The 17,979-nt window shown below is 49.8% G+C and overlaps 1 protein-coding gene across 3 annotated transcripts; it reads left to right on the top strand.

Moving 5' to 3' along the window:
* Positions 1–5,192: 5,192 nt before the first annotated feature.
* On the top strand, positions 5,193–16,626 carry LOC140903512 (aldo-keto reductase 1B-like). Of its 3 annotated transcripts, XM_073324876.1 has the most exons (9): positions 5,193–5,530; positions 7,442–7,558; positions 8,821–8,898; positions 10,450–10,566; positions 11,666–11,772; positions 12,686–12,773; positions 12,985–13,068; positions 13,956–14,044; positions 16,172–16,626. In XM_073324876.1, exons 1-9 carry the CDS (start codon positions 5,339–5,341, stop codon positions 16,209–16,211), a joined length of 912 nt encoding a protein of 303 aa, XP_073180977.1. In that variant the 5' UTR covers positions 5,193–5,338; the 3' UTR covers positions 16,212–16,626. The 3 variants fall into 3 exon arrangements, with proteins under 3 accessions (XP_073180977.1, XP_073180976.1, XP_073180975.1); XM_073324875.1 differs by lacking the exons at positions 13,956–14,044; positions 16,172–16,626 and having other exon boundaries at positions 5,193–5,521; positions 12,985–13,224; XM_073324874.1 differs by lacking the exons at positions 13,956–14,044; positions 16,172–16,626 and having other exon boundaries at positions 12,985–13,224.
* The last annotated feature ends 1,353 nt before the right edge of the window (positions 16,627–17,979 follow it).

Genomic DNA, 17,979 nt, shown 5'->3' with positions numbered 1-17,979 from the left:
GGCTCTGGTTTGAACAAAGCTGAAGCTTAGCACAGAGACCGGTCGAAAGCAGAACCATTGATCCAGACCATGCCTAGTTTTGCGACCCACTGGGCTCCTGGAACTCAGAGCCAACATGAACACATCTGCCTTTGTTTCAGTACCCCCACCCCGCCCTCCACGTTTCAGTGTAATCTTAGCCAGTTTCCTCCTGTCCTCTCCCTTTGTGCATTTAAAATCAAAGCCGCCAGAACAAGCGAGAACACAAGCCCAGAAGCCCAAGGGCCTAATGACCAAGGGGCATTAGAGACTGGCACTAGCTGAATTTCAGTGCTGTTGCTCGAGTTCAAATAGAGTTTAAACCCTGCGTGGCATCTCGCTGTCTTTTCAGACAGCAGATTCATGTCAGCTCTGACAACACCGACTCTCACACAGCCTAGCGGCTGGAGCTGTCCCGTCCCCGCAGATATGCTCAATGTTTTGATGAGGCATCCGCCGGTGTATTGCCAGGCAGGGAAGGCAGCCGTGTTCTGGGCTGCAGTTGGGTATTTCTGGGCCTTTTCCAAGGGGCAGTTCAGAATCTGGGCAATGCAATCGTATTTATTTATAACCTGTTACAAATTCCTTGGGCTACGGATGCTCCCATTCTCAGAGTCACGTCTTTGCTGGACTTTTTCAGCTCCGGGTCACTGACTCACTCGAGGTACAGAACGCATTTATGAACACTAGTCGGGATGTTCCCCTCACGCTTGATCCAGCTGCGGCACGTGGTTGTAGTTTACCGTCCGCTGATCCCTCGAGATAGCTCTTTTGAAACAAAATCCTGCTGGAGACAAGGCAGGGGTAGTTTTTGCCTTGATGTAGCTAGTTGAGGTCAACCCTCTTCCCCACCCTTCATCCCTCAGGAGTTTACTTTAAGGGGTACATTGGGGTAAAAACATAAAGCCCTGTGCCTTGTCTCCACTTGGAATTTACATCGAAGTAGCGATCTCTGTGTAAATGCACCTCTTGCAGTGAAGACATAGCACCGAGTAAACCACAAACATGATTAGATGTGTGGGGAGTGTCCATGCTAGCCTTTACAAACATGTTAAGTACCGTTGCCCCCTTAGTCCCAGCACTGAGGAAATTATCAGGATCTGGCAAGTCTGTTTCAGTTAGGAGGAGAAACTGACGACAGGTATTTGTTTGGTTGGATCCTGTTTTGTTTACAAAGAAAGCACAGGCCAGTTTGCTTGTTTTCCCTGAAAACAATTAAAAACAAACAGCAAGCAGTTTCCTGGCTTTCAGTTTCCAAGCCTACCTCTCCAGCAGTTCCAGGCCACAAGGAGCTCGCTCTCTCTGCTCCCCCACACAACTGCTTCTCTCTCTGTCTGCTTGGTTTCTGCTCAAATATACCCACACACACACACACACCTTGCCAAACAATTGCCACAGCCTAGCTTCTGTGTTTGCAATCAGGGAAGCCCACATGGCTCCGCTTCTGATCTTGCCATTGGCTTGCGTGGTGGCTTCTACTGTTATCCGGTATCTCATGACATAAAGGGGCTTAATTGCTCCTTCTATTGAGCCTGGAAGAAAGGTGCTTAGCACATGCATTGGCTTTAACCAGGTCTGTGATTGTCTATAGATCAAAGATCATTAACATCCTCCACATAACAGTATTTTGAGTTCACTGGCAGTCGATTTACAGGAGGCAGATACTCATTTGAGGACCGCTTTCTAGACCCACTGAAGTCTAATGTTTAAACTCCTGTTGACTTCAGTGGTCCTAAGAGAGAATGGAAGTTGCAGAATGAATGCATAACACCTATGTCAGGTGCTGGCTTGCCAGCGCTGAGAAGCACTGTCCTCTGTTTGTCGTCATTGGATTCAATCAAAGCTATTAAAAAAAAAATTAATAAATCTGCATTTGTTGTGAAGTACAAGGGGGAGATGGCCAAGGTGTTCCTACAACTCTGGCAATCCTGACAGCCCAAGTGGCTCATGTGGGATGTGGGCAGGCAGGGTGCAATTTAGAGCAAGCCTCGGTGCAACTGTAACGTGCACAGGGGCCAAAGAAGCTGGAGTATAAGAGCAGCACCAAGTCTGTAGCGTGATGAGTGGAACTTGAGAAAGAGGGTCAGGTTTCCAGAGGGATCTGGTTTGGGGAGGCATCAGGGGCTTAGCAAGGCATGCTGGGGCCAGGCTGCTGGTGCACAAACACCAGAGTTTCGGCATGTAACACTGGCCTCTTAGGCATGTTTGATAAAGTCTTGTCTCTTGCAACTGTGCCCGCCTTCCTCATCCCTTATTGTTAATGACACCCCCGGCCCCGGTCAGACCTTACTTGCAAACTGTGAACAGATTTGAGCTAGAATCACTGCAAGCCAATAAACCTGGCAGCTCCTGGTGCCATTTCAGTCACTTTTCAGAGCACGTGAGCATTTTTTGACTTTGAACATCAGTATTTCTTTCTGCGAGCTGGTGGATCTTCTGTTCTTCCCTGAGGCATGAAGTCTCTTAACTTGGATCCTGGCTGGTCCAACTGCCAATGCTCTTTGTGTCTAATTCTTCCCTGAATTGTGTCAAGTGTTTGAGATCCTTCAGCAGTGACTCTTACAGGCTAATCTCGCACAGGACTTGCCTATACTACAAAATTGTGCCAACTCAAACTATCCTGGTACAATTTTGAAGTAATACAATTCCCCTATAAAGATCAGGGCAGCTTATTCCTTTTCCTGTGTGGTTAAAACCACACTAAGGTTAAAGGCAAAGCTACATCTTTGTCTGGTCTGCCTATTTTGGAAGAAAATTGCACCAAGCAAAATAGTTTTACTGGCCTCACTTTCAAGTGTTGATGAGGTCGTAATGGGTTGCCTTTCTGCAGCAATAGTGTTAGCCTGTACCAAAAAAGAGGAGCCAGGAAAAACTGGGTGGGAGGTTGGATGAGAGGGAGAAAATAAGAGAGAAGGGACTGTAGGCATGGGAACCAGTTCTACTGCTTTTGTTCTGAAACTTTTTTGCCAGAGTAGACCCGTTGGCAAATACTGGGATGTTATGTTCTGTGAAGAAACTAAAGTCAGCCAATCAACCCAATGTTTTCACTGATATTTTTTGGATTTGAATTTTTTTTTTTAAATCCCGCTCTTGTTTTGTTGCTCAACAAATTTGATAACAGTAGGTTTTTTTTCTTGCAAACGTCTCCATTTCATCCCAAAGGCATTTAAAACAAAACACAGCAAACTTCAAACAGCTGACCCAAAGCCCATTGAAGTCAATGGGATTTGTTCCATTAGGATCAATCCATGAAACTATGTTGGCTACTGAAGGGTAAAGAGCGGCCAGCAAAACTGTTCCTTTTGGTAGCCCACTGGGCAACTGTGGTCACGGGATAGATGTAGTTGCTCCCCAGCTATGGTCCTTACTTTCACAAAGGATCCTTGGTCCTCAAGGCGATTTTCATGTCTCTGTGCCAGGGCAGAGCTCCGTTTGTTATGGAGGGAAGCGGCTTCCCATCGAGGCCGATCAGGATCCGTTTGCTTTGTTGTGCAATTAAATAATCGTTGTAGGTTTAATCCTTTAATAAACTTCCCTGGGACACGGAACGCTTGTGGGGTGCCCCATGGCTTTGCCAGCCTTGACTCAGGCCTCTGCTGCCAGCAGCACTCACGAGACCCGAGAAAGAGCTGGGAGAGGTAATTGTCTACCTTAATCTCCTTTCAAAGAGGTCTTTGATGGGAATTGAATTCTGATGAAAGACTGCTGGGTTGGCAGCCTTGGAGATGAGATGTTCTCTGTCAGCCCCAAGGGGGAGGTCCAGGGTGGATGTCATCTGCGCCAATGCACCATGGCGCAAGCCCTGATCTTGTCGAATAGGTGTTTTAGGATGAGAGGGGGGCGAATTTCCAGCCAGGGCCTGAGATCTAAAGCCCAGCATTGGCCCACGAGAGTGCAGGAGACGGGAGAGCACAGCTAGAGAGAAGAGCGGGACATTAGGGAGCTGGGAGAGGAGGGGTGGTTTGACTGAGGACTTCAGCAATGCGTTGGCTAGATGGGAGAAGGAGGCAGGGAGCCCACCCGACTGCGGGCTCTCTCATTGGACGGTGCTGTGGCATGATGTACTGAGCATCCGATATCGAGCGCAGGTTAAACGCTGATTGTTTTCAAGAACAAGAGAGCCCGGGCGCTACAAGGGGTGGGTGCAGCTGTGATCAATCTACCCCAGGGATCCTGCCTCTCGGCATAACTCCTGCTGGGCCTACACTTCTCCCCACCTGCTTTCCCTTTGTTCCAAGGCAGGAACAACCCTGCATAAGTGCCGGTTCATCTGTTTGGGTCGGATGCTGCGGTCGCTCTTTGTCTGCGTGTTCTTTGCAGGCAGGGGCATGCCGGCCTCCACTCTTGGGTAAACGCTGTAATTAAAGGAGGCTTGGTACAGAGAGGGTTCTCGGCGGCTCTGTTTCCGCACACAGCCAGGGTGCGGCTGGGTGTCAGCAGGATGCCGCAGCCCAGATCAGGTGAATATGTTTACAAGGCTGAGTTAATGCTCAGGCAGATGTTAACAGCCCATGAAGTTAGCAGAAAGAGGCCCACTGAATTCAGCGGACATAGGATCAGACCCTTTGTTCAAGGGAGAATGTGGTAATTCCCGAAGACTTTGCTGGGACTGGTAGCAAAGAGAGGGACAATGACTCTTGGCCTATTAGAAGTGTGTGAATGGTTTCAGAGTAACAGCCGTGTTAGTCTGTATTCGCAAAAAGAAAAGGAGGACTTGTGGCACCTTAGAGACTAACCAATTTATTTGAGCATAAGCTCAAAGTGTGTGAATGTTTATTGCAAACCCATGAAGGGCAAGAGCATGTCGAAACTGTTTGAAGTGCCTATGAGCCTATGGATGTTGGTAGTTGGCGTATGAGCCCCCAGAGACTGGTGCAGCAGAGGACAGCCTTGTTATCCCCGTCTGTGCGTGTACCCAAAGCCCTTTTAATCTCCAAGGCAACAAAATATTCCATGAGTCTTGGCTCTGCAAAGTTGCAGCTGAAGCTCTCTTGCCTGGGGAGCTGTGGGACCCTTTTGACAACCGAATGTGGGCTGGAGCACGGCTATGCACCATAGCTGAAAGGTGGCATCGTGGGCACCACAGTGCCATGCTGGGGCCTTGGTTTAACACCGACTTGGAAGGACGAGCACCATGTGTGGAATTTGCAGCATCTGGCCATTCTCTGGGGGTATCTCCTACCCAAGTGTGGACAAGGCCTGGCCCTGGGTTTGGCTTGAGAGATCTCAAGCTATTGAGCATGTCTTTGGCTGGTGTAAATCAGTGTAGCTCGTTAGCCCCAGGAGTGTGGCTCGGGGGAAGATTAGACAGCAAGCAGTGATGCGTCTATTGCTTTCTTTGCAGTGTCCCCCGGATGCTGCTCAGGAAGCCCTACAGGTAGCGTTAGATGCTGGATATCGGCACTTCGACTGTGCTTATTTTTACCAGAACGAGGCCACGATCGGAGCAGCCTTTGAAAAGATGCTGGGGGAAGGGAGGCTGAAGAGAGACGAACTTTATGTGGTGAGCAAGGTGAGCCCCGTTTCCCTTCCAGACAGAAGCCCAGGATTGCTAATTCTTTCTAAGTTACCCCAAGACTTGGGATACTGGGTGTTTGTGGTTTTTTTCTCGTGGCCTCTGCTCCTGGACTCATGATATGGTGAAAATTTCAGCCTCCATTAAATAAAAAAATGATTTCCTAACCCTCTCGGTTATTCACAGAAGCTGCAAAATGAGACACCCCCCCCCCCCAAAGGCCAGAAGGCAAATAAGACCCTATGGCTTTTTAAGCCAATCTCATGGATTCTAGGGGGGCCTGACTCATGAAGGCTTGATGTTGACTGTACTGTGTGCCTTGTGGATTGAAACACAATTGTCAAAGAGCTGCCATTCCCAGTGCAGAACAACAACGTTATTAAACTTTCTAATTTACTAGAGATGATCGAAAATGGACAATGGGACAGTTTTTTTTCCATTGGCAAATACAATTTTGTCGGAATCTAAACTATTTTGCAGAAACATCTCAATTTTGGCAAAGTTGCAATGGAAAAAAATGTCAAAACACATCATTTCGACTTTCCCGTTTCATTTAACTTCCACTTGCATATTTTTATGTTAGTCCAGATTGTATTATTTTGACCTGAGCAAACTGAAAAGTTTCAATATTTCCAAATAGATACTTTTCTGAATTTTCACCCCACTAGAAATTTCAATTTGTTGGAATTTTCCACAGGATTCAAATTCCATTTTTTGCCCAGTAGTGCTAAGTGTTCTTATATGCCATTTGAGAACACTAATCTATTGTCTATCTACATATATACAAACATCTCACTTTTGTGGAGCACACCCATAGCTACTATAGAATCATAGAAATGTTGGGCTGGAAGGGACCCTGAAAAGTCATCAAGTCCTGTCCCCTGCACTGAGGCAGGACCAAGTAAACCTTGACTATCCCAGACAAGTTTTGTCCAACCTGGTCTTAAAAACCTCCAGCAAGGGGATTCCATGAACAAACTTGGAAGCCTAAATAAATATCTAACCTAAATAGCCTTTCCTGCCAGTTTACCCCATTACTTTTTGTCCTACCTCCAATGAACATGGAGAACAATTGATCACAGTCCTCTTTATAACCGCCATTCACGTATTTCAAGACTGTTATCAGGTCAGTCATCTTTTCTCAAGACTAAGCTCTATTTATGATATTATCTAAGACTCCGTTTATGATGCAAGTAACAAAGACCCATGGTAGGTGCCTACAACAATCAGCAGCAATGAAATGCTAAATAGAAGAGATTTCCAAGCTGGGTGTACCTCAGAGCTGATTGGTCACATGGTGCTGGCTCCTCCTCCTGGTTATTTGCTGAGAAGAGCAGACCAATAGGAGCAGGGACATGGAATGAAGAGCAACATTTGACTTATTGCTCTAAGGCCTGGTGGACACACTTCATTTGTATAGAGTAAAATACTGGGGGAAAGGGATGTCCGTTTTTGATCTTTGAGAGGAAGGATGGTGCTGGGGTGAAGCCACTGGACTGGGATTCAGGAGATCTGTCTTCAGTTCCTGGCTCTGTCACACCCTCCCGCTATGACCGAGTCACGGAGTCTCTCTGTGCCTCTGTTTCCCATCTATACAGCTCATTATACTCCTGTTCTCCTACTCTTTCTCTGACCATGCCCCCATTTTACAGAGGCAGCCTGGTCCAGTAGAACAGACAGTGGATTGGGAGTCTAGAAACCTGGGCTCTGTCTCTCGCTGTGTGACCTGGAGTAATTTACTTCCCCTCCACGTTTCTCCTCCCACCCTGTGTCTGTCTCTTCTATGTAGACTGTGAGCTCGGCAGGGCTGGGACTCTCTCTCTCGGATAGTGCCCAGCACAGGGGGCCCTCATTTTGGTTAGGTGCTCCTGGAATGCAATGAATAATGCAACTATCCTCTCTGGGCAGCTATGGAACAGCTTCCATGCCCCGCAGGATGTGAAGCCGGCTTTCCTGAAAAGCCTGACGATGCTGAAGCTGGATTACCTGGATCTCTATCTCATGCACTCTCCAATGGGCTTTCTGGTAAGGTGGCTTCTCTCTGAGCTGATGGCATTTAGTTCCCTTTCTTCCCCTCAGCCACACAGCAGTTTACACGGTGATGAGTCAGTGCACGACAGAACTGGGTTTCCGTTCGTAATTATCAGGAGGCAAAACAAGGCAGGCTGGGTTGTCCCTCCGTGGCAGGTCGACAGCCCCTGAGGGTGTTGTCTGGTTTCCTTTTGCGCTTCTAGGAAGCGTGTTCTCATGGCTAAAATGTGAAGCTGAGACTCAGACTTAAAACACGACCTTGGGCAAGTCACTTGATAGACCCTGGGCCTCAGTTCTCCCTGTGCCGCATGGAAATAATAGCACTGTCCCGCTCCCCAGGGGCAGGAGGTGCTCAGATATTACGGTGATAAGAGCCAAGGTAAAGGTTCTGTAGCTACTTGGATGGAAGGTGCAACAAGGGCTTTAGAAACATGGCATAACCGGGCCACGTTGTCTGACTTCCATGGATGGGTGGCATAAGCCGATAGAGAACTTGACTCATGTAGGTCCAAGGTGCCATTTGGAGACAATAAAGGATCACTTCCCTGGCACCTGGAACGCTGCCACCCCTGGGGTGGCACACAGCAACTGTTTAACAGCAAAATAGGTTAGGCTGGGAAATGAAGAAAATGAGAGGATCCAGTTGGAGCTGTAGGGGAAGTTGAGGGCAATCAGGTGCTGGGCATTGTGTTACTGTAGATGGGCCTCCTGGGTAGGCCAGAGAGTCATCCTGATCAATGAGGCTCTCTGGGCGATTTTGGTAAGAGGAAGGGGACCTGTGAGAACACCAGGGTTAAACTCTCTTGGGGCAATTACGCTTACTTGGACGTGTGCCGGCTCGGCAACACCACAGCAGGGGAGTCTCCTATCCACGTTGAGACCCAGCCTCATTCTCCTTTGAGCTCATGAGCCTGGACTGCCTCCCCTTGACTGGAATAGTGGGAGAGGGGTCAAGCAATCAGGCCGGGATATTCGCTCTCTAGAAAAGCCCCCTGCAGACCTCACCGACACTGCATCATCCAGCTCAAAAAATCTGGTGCCCCTGGCTTTCTTTCACACTTCCTCCTGTTGCAATAACTCTGACAGAAGTGGTGGGCATTCCCCGGGGATGAACGGGCCAGCGGGGGTGTTTGATGCCTGGCCACTCGTTAATTCTTGGCAAGTCAGGTCAACTCGGGGCAGGACTCTCAGCAGTTCCAGAGATACCCATGGGATGCTTCACCCTAGAAAGTGGCTCTTGGTCTGTTCCCCTGCAGAATATCAACGAGGAGCTCATGCCTCAAAAGGACGGGTTGCTTCTGCAGTCGGATGTGGACTACGTGGACACCTGGCGGGTAAGAGGCCACACATCAGGCCAAGTGTAATCATGTTCATGGGGGGTCACGAGCAGGAACAGAACCTGGGACCTTTTGCACCTCAGCCCAAGCTGCTACTATGTGAGCTAAAGGCGCAGTAGCGATGGGATAGGGCAGCTGAGCTACATGGAGGTATTTAGGATGGAAGGGATCCCTTATCAGGGGAAGCCCGGATTCCCACCTCCTGCATGCCTCGGTGATGTGCACCATTGATGGATACCATAAGCACACAGGGCCTGATCCAAAGCCCTTTCCAGCCAGTGGAAAGACTCTCATTGGCTTCGATGGGCTCGCCCATAGTGCTCAGCGAGCAGCAGGGAAAGAGCAGCATAGGCTGCCCATCCCCCTCCAGTCGTAACGATCTCCATGGCTGACTCGTGTTCCTCACGTATATTTCCCATCAGCAGCCTCTGCTGTCTGGCTGCAAGAGACAGAGAGGCAGGCTGAATGCGGCTGCCACCGTAGCAATTGGTAATTACCAGCAAGGTTAAGAGCTGCGAGCCGGGGCAGGTTTTTAGTCTGGCTGGAGACAATGGAATGGCCTCATTTAAAATGCACAAAGGCCCCAAGAAGGAGCTATTGCTTCGCGGGAGGAGACAGGCTGCGCTTGCGTGCCGACAGAAATATTTTTAAACCCATTCCGAAGGGGGGAGAGAGCTACGATTCCAGTCGGCTCCCGGGTGTCAGAGCCACTGGCTTTCCAACCCAGCTGCCCTTTCCCTCCGGAAATGGGAATGCCCCTCTGGGACGTTGAACGAGTGGCTTTTCTGCCGGGCAGCCCGCTTCCCGAGAGGCCTTCCACCTCCCTCGTTCTGGGCATGTGCAGAAGGCCGAATTCGGGCCCGTCACTGCAGCTCGCCTGGCAAATCTGTCCTGTGTGGGTGCCCAAGGCAGAGGCTGTGTTTTTAAGGCGCTCCGTTCTCGGCACTGCCTGAAGGTCCAGCCTAAGCACGTGGAGAGATGGAGATCAGCCCTTTACCACTTGAATCCGATTGATCACAATCGTCGCAGGAGCTGCATGCCTGCCCTGGGTGGGCGTGGAGGACCGAATGGTGGGCAGGACAATCGGGACCCTCTTCTGCCAGCATAAGCACTGGGGCAGGATCTTCTGTGGCACGTGAGAGCACCAATCGCTGGGCTTGGTCCATGCACCTGGGCTCACCTCCTCAAAGGTATTCAGGCACCGGTGCCTCACTCCCTTCGAGGATCTGGGCCGACGTCCCTAAGGAGGTGGAGGGCTTTGGGTTAGTTTGACACAGGTGCTGAGCACCCAAGCTCCGGGTGAAGCCGGTGGCAGCTGCAAGCATTCCAGCACCCCGGCAAAGCCAGCCAGTGCATTGTCACTCGCCCGTTATTTCAGCAGCCCCCTGCGTTTCCCCAGCTGTGTAGGCCCAGCCCATGACCTGCTGCATAGAATCCTAGAAGATTAGGGTTGGAAGAGACCTCAGGAGGTCACCTAGTCCAACCCCCTGCTCAGAGCAGGACCACTCCCCAACAAAATCATCCAGCACCTCTTTGTTTTCCTGGCAGGCGATGGAGAAGCTGGTGGATGAAGGCCTGGTGAAATCGGTGGGGGTTTCCAACTTCAACATCTCCCAGCTGGAGAGGCTGCTGTCCGTGTGCAGGATCAAGCCTGCCGCCAACCAGGTAAAGGCGTGTGAGTTACACCGGTAACAATGTCGTTTCCTGTGGTGGTGTAGGCCGCTCCTAGGATATGAGCGAGACCAGGTGGGTGAGTCTCCTTCAGCTCTGTGCAGCTCCGAAGTTTTTGTCTCTCACCTGCTCTGCCTGTAGCAATCGTGTCTCCGCTCCAGGGAGTGCTCCCGCTCGCTTTGCATTGCGCTGCTTAAGGTCCCAAGCAAGAATTGGGAACCTGCAGCTGTGGCATCCTCCGTACTGTGCTAAGCAGGCTTTGGGGGCTTAATGCAGCATTCGAATGCCTGGGTTCGCAGCTTGAGCGGAGCCAGAGAGGTTGTGCTTGCTCTTTGAGGGCTTGGCCCCAAAAGGACTCCCAGAAGCACAGAGCCCAACCATGCTTGGGACCCCACTGTGCTCAGTATGAGACAGTCCCAGCACTGAAAAGCCAGGGGTCCAGAGAGACAAGACGGGCGAAGGGGAAACAATCCTGGAGAGGGGGAAGTTACTTGCTCAAGGTTAATGGCACAACTGGGAACAGAACCCAAGCCTCATGGCTCCGAATCGCCCCTAAGTAGGTCAAGCTGCCTCTCTAACATGGGGGTGGGGTGTGGCCTGGAGAAGGCTGAGGACCACGGGCCTAATCAATCAACCTCCCTGCGGCCGGTCCTGTGTCCGTTCTCCAAGCCAGCCACGGTCACTGACCAATAGCTAACGCTGCAGAAGGAGGCCCCGGGGAATGCTGTGCAGGCAGAAGGGGGATTGATTGGTCCTGATCTGCCAGAAAGCTGCAGCCGGAGCCTTGCTTCCTCTCTCTTAGGCCAGGGTGTGGAGGAAGGAGGCCGAATCTGATGCTCGGTCCAGCATGCTGGGAGAAGCATGTGGGGCTGGGCAGAGAAGAGGAGGAGACCTTCCCGGGGCAGGAGGGAAGCTCACCTGACCCTGGGGCTACGGGGGCTCATGATATTCAGCAAACCAGGCCCCAGCTTTGGGTTTTCCGATGAAAGCTGCCGCCTCTCGGGAAGGACTTCCCGGCCCTTCAGAGCCCGCTCATGAGCACCTTGAGGCAATGGGACGTGGGCGTGAGAGACAATAACTGTTTCTCTACCAGGTGGAGCTGCATCCCTACCTGACCCAGCCCAAGCTGGTGGAGTACTGCAGGTCCAAGGGGATCGTCCTCATCGCATACAGTCCCTTCGGCTGCCCTGCTATGCCCCGGTCAGTCCAAAAGTGACCTGTAAAGGGAGAATGACCAGTGAGCTAATCAGAGAAGGGGGGGAGGTAGAAGGTGGGGTGTTCTTGCCGCCCCAGAGTCCATGCTGATGACTCGGAAATCACCCTTCTGGGGACAGTAGAGACCCACAGCTACAGCACAAAGCAGCAGTTCTGCCTGAACCAGCATCACGGGGCTCAGTGGTGACTGGCAGATGGAGTGAGTGTGAGCTGGAGTGCCTGAGAGGTGTTTCTTCCAGCGGCCACGGCTGCAAACTCAGCCTGGGCTGGCTCTGAGACACAAGCTGGGTCCTTCTCTTCTCGAGCTTCGTGGCCGGTAACCTGGCCCACCCGTCCAAGGTGTGGCTGAGATCTTGGATATGCTAACTGAGCTGGATTCTGCTCTCTCTCCGGTTTGATTTCACTGGCTTGGGACTTACACTCGTGTGAGAGGGAGAAGAATCCAATAGCATTTACTGGATTCATTTATCTTGGATAAATATCAGGGGGTAGCCGTGTTAGTGAAGAAGTCTGAAGAAGTGGGGTTTTTTACCCACGAAAGCTTATGCCCAAATAAATCTGTTAGTTTTTTAGGTGCCACCAGACTCTTTGTTGTTTTCTTGGATAAATACTTAATCAAGAGTCAGGTCAATGTAACAGGGGTCCCTCTGCGTGATGAGTTCTGGCTACCGCGTGGTGACAAAGCAGGGGAAAGGCAAAGTGAGCTGGGCCAGGGAGGGATGCTGGCTGTTGTTAGCAGCCGTTGTTTGCACAGCAGCACCAATGGGCATTCGTCGACCCTGTGGCTGGCTCAGGGGGAGTGACTCAGTGCTTTCCCTTCCCCATTTCTCGAACCCACCAGCTTTCTGTTGGCAAAGGGCTGCCCGTTGTTCAGGACTCTCCAAATCTCTTCCCTTAGCCCTACGGGGAAGAACAGTCCGGTGCCCCTCCTGGAGAATCCAACGGTGAATGAGATCGCTCAGAAGCACGGAAAAACCAGCGCTCAGGTGAGGGGGGACAGCACTGGCCCTAGCGGTGTTTGTCTATAGCCGCACGACATCCTATCTAACCTACACGGGGGTGGGGGTTTGTGGGTGCAGTGTGGGAAAAGTGTGTGTGTGTGTGTGTGTGTCTGTCTTTTCCTGCTGGCTGTGTGCCTCCTGGCCACCACGCCAGCCACGTACCTTGGCTCACCAACTCCTCCTGCCCTCTCTGCAGGTTCTCATCCGCTTCCACCTTCAGAGGGGCATCGCCACCATCCCGAAAAGCATCACCCCGTCCCACATCGTGGAGAACGCAGAGGTAACAGGGATGGCTAGTGAGCCAGGAGCCCTCTTCCGCTCCTGGCGAATGGCTGAGGTGTTAATGTCACGAGAGCGGGGTGAAAAGCTGCACACAAGCAACGGCTGGGGACTTGTACCAAAGCTGAGCTGTACCCAGCAGGATTTGAATGGCTAGTTCAAGGGACCCTTAAGTATTGCTAGCTTGAGGGTTAGCCGCTCCGTTCGGCGATACGCTTGGAGCTTGGAGACCTAGCTGGATTTGCTCCTTGTAGAACACACAATACAGAGCAAGGTCTGGCTATTAAACAGCCTTGATTGGCATGCACGGCCCCCCTTGCGAGAGGTGGGGTTGCGCAGTACCTGGGGAGCCCGTTAACAGAGTTATTCTTAAGCCATCTACAGCCATTCTTGTCCCGGCTCCAGCTGTGACGATCCGGATGAAAACACGTCCGGGCCAGGGAAGCAGCTGTGGGAATAGATTGTGGCCCGTACATCTGGGGGCGGGATTTTTGTCCTTTCACTGAGGAGTTGAGGGGGTGGCCATGCCTGTTTGGCAGAGCTGTGCTGAACAAATGGGCCGGGCCAGGCACCCAGTAGAAGATCTGCTCTTCACCTCGGGGAGAGAGAGAGACACGAAGTGTCTGGGCCTGTCTGCTGTGGGGCAAGGCAGGGGGTGAATTTCAGCACAGCAACTTGCCACGCAGTAACCTCCTGTGTGCGTGTCGGGGAAATCCTACGCCCACACCCTGCCATTCCCTGTATCCAGCCTCCAAGGGGCTGCATTTCCCAGCCTTACAGAATATCCACCCGCGACTTCCATGCTCTGCTGGGGCCTTGCGTCTCCCTGCAGACCTCTGAGCCCAGAAAGCCCTTGGCTTGGGTTCAAAGGCTGTTTCTTCTGTGTAGGTGTATGACTTTCAGCTGACACACAAAGAAATCCAGACGCTGGAAGGACTAAACTGCAACACGCGATTTATTAAATGGAAACTGATGGGGTGAGTGATTGAAACAGGCTCGTCTAACTAAAAAAATGTATCCGTGTGCAACTGTGCGCTTGCCTTCGGGGCCCGGCTAGTGATCGTACATAGGGAAGCTTGCAGGCTAGGAAGCAGTGGATGCTTTCAGTCATGTGGTCCAGGGGCTAGCGCACTGGATGGGGATGCAGGAGACCTGGGTTCTATTTCTAGCATTGCCTCTGCCCTGCTGGGTGACCTGAGGCCAGTCACTTCCCACCCCCTGCCTCAGTTTCCCTACAGGCAAAATGGGGATAATGAGTCTTTGCTTATCATCTGCAGGGTTTCTATAGGAGGTAGATATTGAGTAGCATCTACTCATGTAAGGATCTCAAAGCACCTTGCCAACATTAATTAATTAACCCACAGTGAAGTAGGTAAGGGACCAAACCCAGCAGCGACCGTCCCCATTAGCTTCAGGTGGGGTTGTTCCAGTGTGGGTCTCACCTGTTATAAAGGGAGTTGTTTCTTCACTGATGTTAACCCACTCTGAGGCCAGGGATAAATCACAAAGGTTTGAGCAGCACGTTGAAGATCCAGTGTAATACGTTTGAAGTGTTGCTATTGTTTGTTTAACCACTGACCCTATTGGCCCCTGTGCAATACACGCAATCCAATCTTCCCTGGTGGCAGGGCTTGCAAATTGGAAAGGCCAGCATGGGACCCAAAGAGACTTCACCTGGGTGGAGGGCGGGGTCAGTAGCATAACCTGAGCTAGGAGAATGTGGATTTGATGCTCTCTAGTGGTGATGCATCCGTGGTGAAGCTCACGAAAGCTGATGCTCAAATAAATTGGTTAGTCTCTAAGGTGTCACCAGGCCGCCTTTTCTTTTTGCGAATACAGACTAACACGGCTGCTACTCTGAAAGATGTTTCAATCAGCCGTAGAGCTGGTTAAAAGATAAAGCTGCGTCTGTCTTTCCTTCTGAAAATATGAACAAAATGACCCTGCAGAACTTCTGTCTTTTGATGATAGGAAAATTTAGAAGAAATTCCCCTTCCTCCTCTTCCCTGTTTCCACTGAAAAGAGGGGATGGGCCCCAAAAAGAAAACTTCTGGTTTTCAACAGCTGAAAATTTTCAATCCAATGACATTTTCATTTTGATCAAAAAGCCATTTTTAATTGGGGAGGCAGCATTTTGGGTGAAAAATGCTGACCTGCTAAGGCATGGATTGTCGACCTTTTCCCTACTGGAGCCCCTCTCTCATCTAATAAAATCTAGCTCCTTATAGAACACTTTTCAGCAGTAGATCACAGAGGCCCAGATTCAGGAAGGTACTTAAGCGTTCCAACGTCTAACACCTCCCCCCCCCCCCGCCCATGGTGCCCTGCCAGCAAGTGGAATTCTCAGCCCTAAGCTTTGTGAATCTAGTCCAAAGTGACCTGCTTCAGAGTCCTCCAAGCAAAACCCACATCTCCCAGTCCACTCACCCATGCTGCAGGAAGGGCAGGGGTTTCACAACCAAACTCTGTTGGCGGCCCACTAAGTTGAGCCTCTTTTCGTCGTCAGAGGTTGATATTGCCCTGGGGAAGTTAATGGGAGTTTTTCTATTGACTTAATTGGGAGCAGGATCAAGGCCCTTATGTCTTTGAATGCAACAGGAGCTAAAAAGCAGGACTGGCTCATCCTTTTAGTTGGAGAGATTCTGGGTTTAAACACCTGCTGGCGCAACCCATTACTAGCAGATCTGTTGCAGGATGGGCGGCTGACGGAACAGAACGCACCAGGAAATCCAGAGAGGGATGGGCTTGGTTTATTTGTGTTTCTTTTAATTAAACTCCTGGGTTAATGCATTTTAAATTAAAGGTTTAAATTCCCTATTTTGGCTATTCCTATTACATGTGAGAAGAAGTGGCTGGCTACTGCACTGTATTGCTTCTTGAAAAAGCTTCTACATGGAAGATTCTGAATGGCTGTGATTATTGGAATCTCCATCCTTAGAGGTTTTTAAGGCCCAGCCTGATGAAGCCCTGGCTGGGATGATTTTAGTTGGGGTTGGTCCTGCTTCCAGCAGGGGGTTGGACTAGATGACCTCCTGAGGTCTCTTCCAACCCTAATCTTCTATGATTCTATTATTTACTTAGGCTGTATTTGTCTCTTATTCCAGGATGGACACACACAAACACTTCCCATTCGGTGACCAGTAACTATCGTGGCCTAGAGAAATGGCAAGTCAATCATGGAAGATCCGGTTCCCAGTAAATCAACTGCATGTATTGGCAAGCTTTTGAAATGATCCATATCAGGCTCTCAAAATCCTTATGAAAACTTACTAGGCAAGGTAAACTAAAATCTACTTGCCTACCTGTACACCGGGGCTACACCTAATTACGTTTTATTTGCCTATTTAAAATTACATGAGAATGGAGGAGAAGAACTTTACATGGGTGATTTTAAATATCTGCTTAGCAAAGGGTAAGGGGGGATCTTGATAAGCTATTTGTTCTCTTGAGACAGTTTCTAGATGTGGGGGTAAAGGATTAGATGCTTCTGTAATGTTCTCTTGATTTTTTTTCAATAACTCAATAAAAACCAGCTGCCCAATGACAGCATTTAGCATTCCCGGGGCTCCGGTTCAAGTCCATGTGTTCATTTTTCAGGGGACTTTCACCAAGCACTGAACAACTGGGATTTTGTTAAACAGCAGACTGAACCAAAGCGCCTTTAACTTGATGCAACCTGGGATTTGCAGTCTCCTGTTCAAAATCTTCAGCAATTTAAATGCTTCAGCTATGTTCTGCCCCGCCGTGTTAGTTTACAGTGCGGGGGTAGAGTCGTACTAACTGGAATATTTCTATCAATTGGAGTCACAGACGTTTTTACTGTGGGCAGAATGCACCCCGAACTGAAGACCAACCCAATCACTTCAGTCCCGCTGAGGTTGTGCCTGTTCTGGCCCTTTACTCCTGATGAAATGGGATTTAAGTGAGGCCTAGCCCATGTGCTGGATAGCCCTCGATGCATTGGTGAATGTCTGTTGGAGACGAGTCACAGTTTTCACTGCATGTTGCTTACCTTTTGAGGAGCACCCTTTCCCTTCAAGTGCTCGGCAAACAGGCTAGGTCACTGTATGTATGTGCATAAAGTCAGCATGTCCTGATGGACTGCACAGTGCAGCAAGCTGACCTTGACAATTCACTGGTAACAACAGTTTTGCAGTGGACTTCAGTGAATGTATGGTCAGGCCCAGTATTAACTTTGAGAGACTTAAACCCTTTAATATACGTTAGATTTATGTGTATTTGTGGTTTTTAAGATGCACAAGTTCACATGCCTCAGGGGTTACGATACATTAGCCCCTGCTTAGTGTTGGCCGTTCACTTTGTTTGCCAGATGATGATCATTATGTGTGTTGAATGGCTGTAGCGTAAATTTACACTCCTAGAATATACGTCCAAAGTGTGCTCGCTGTGTGTGTGTGGGGGGAGGGGTTAGAATAAAAACAAATTGGAAAGATGTCAGATGAAACTTTCCTATGGACCTAGTTGAAATAACTTGCTTATAATTAGTTATCACAGCTGTTTCACATTAAATTGGAAAGGAAAGGATGCATTTAGATAACTAATACGTAGCAATATTTAATACCTTGCACACGGCTTTGAAGATGAGATCTCTTTAGCTGAAATCTCACATTTAAACTACCTCTCCAGGGTCTTCAGTTTATGTTCCTGTACATTGTTCTTACTAGCAGTTTGTTTTAAATTGAGAGGTTATTTGTTCCCTTAATTATAACAGATGTGCAAAACCAGCTCTCCCGGTTGCCCTTCAGCCCTGTCTGTTAGTGCCCTCTAGTGGAGTAAAGGTCATTCACTCTGTGTCTAGTCTAAAGTTGAAAAGTTTCAAAGTAGCAGCCGTGTTAGTCTGTATTCGCAGAAAGAAAAGGAGTACTTGTGGCACCTTAGAGACTAACCAATT

The sequence above is a fragment of the Lepidochelys kempii genome, chromosome 26 (assembly GCF_965140265.1).
Source record: "Lepidochelys kempii isolate rLepKem1 chromosome 26, rLepKem1.hap2, whole genome shotgun sequence".
Classification (NCBI taxonomy): domain Eukaryota; kingdom Metazoa; phylum Chordata; order Testudines; family Cheloniidae; genus Lepidochelys; species Lepidochelys kempii.
The sequence above is the reverse complement of the archived record's forward strand: the minus strand, read 5'-3'. Positions and strand labels throughout refer to the sequence as shown.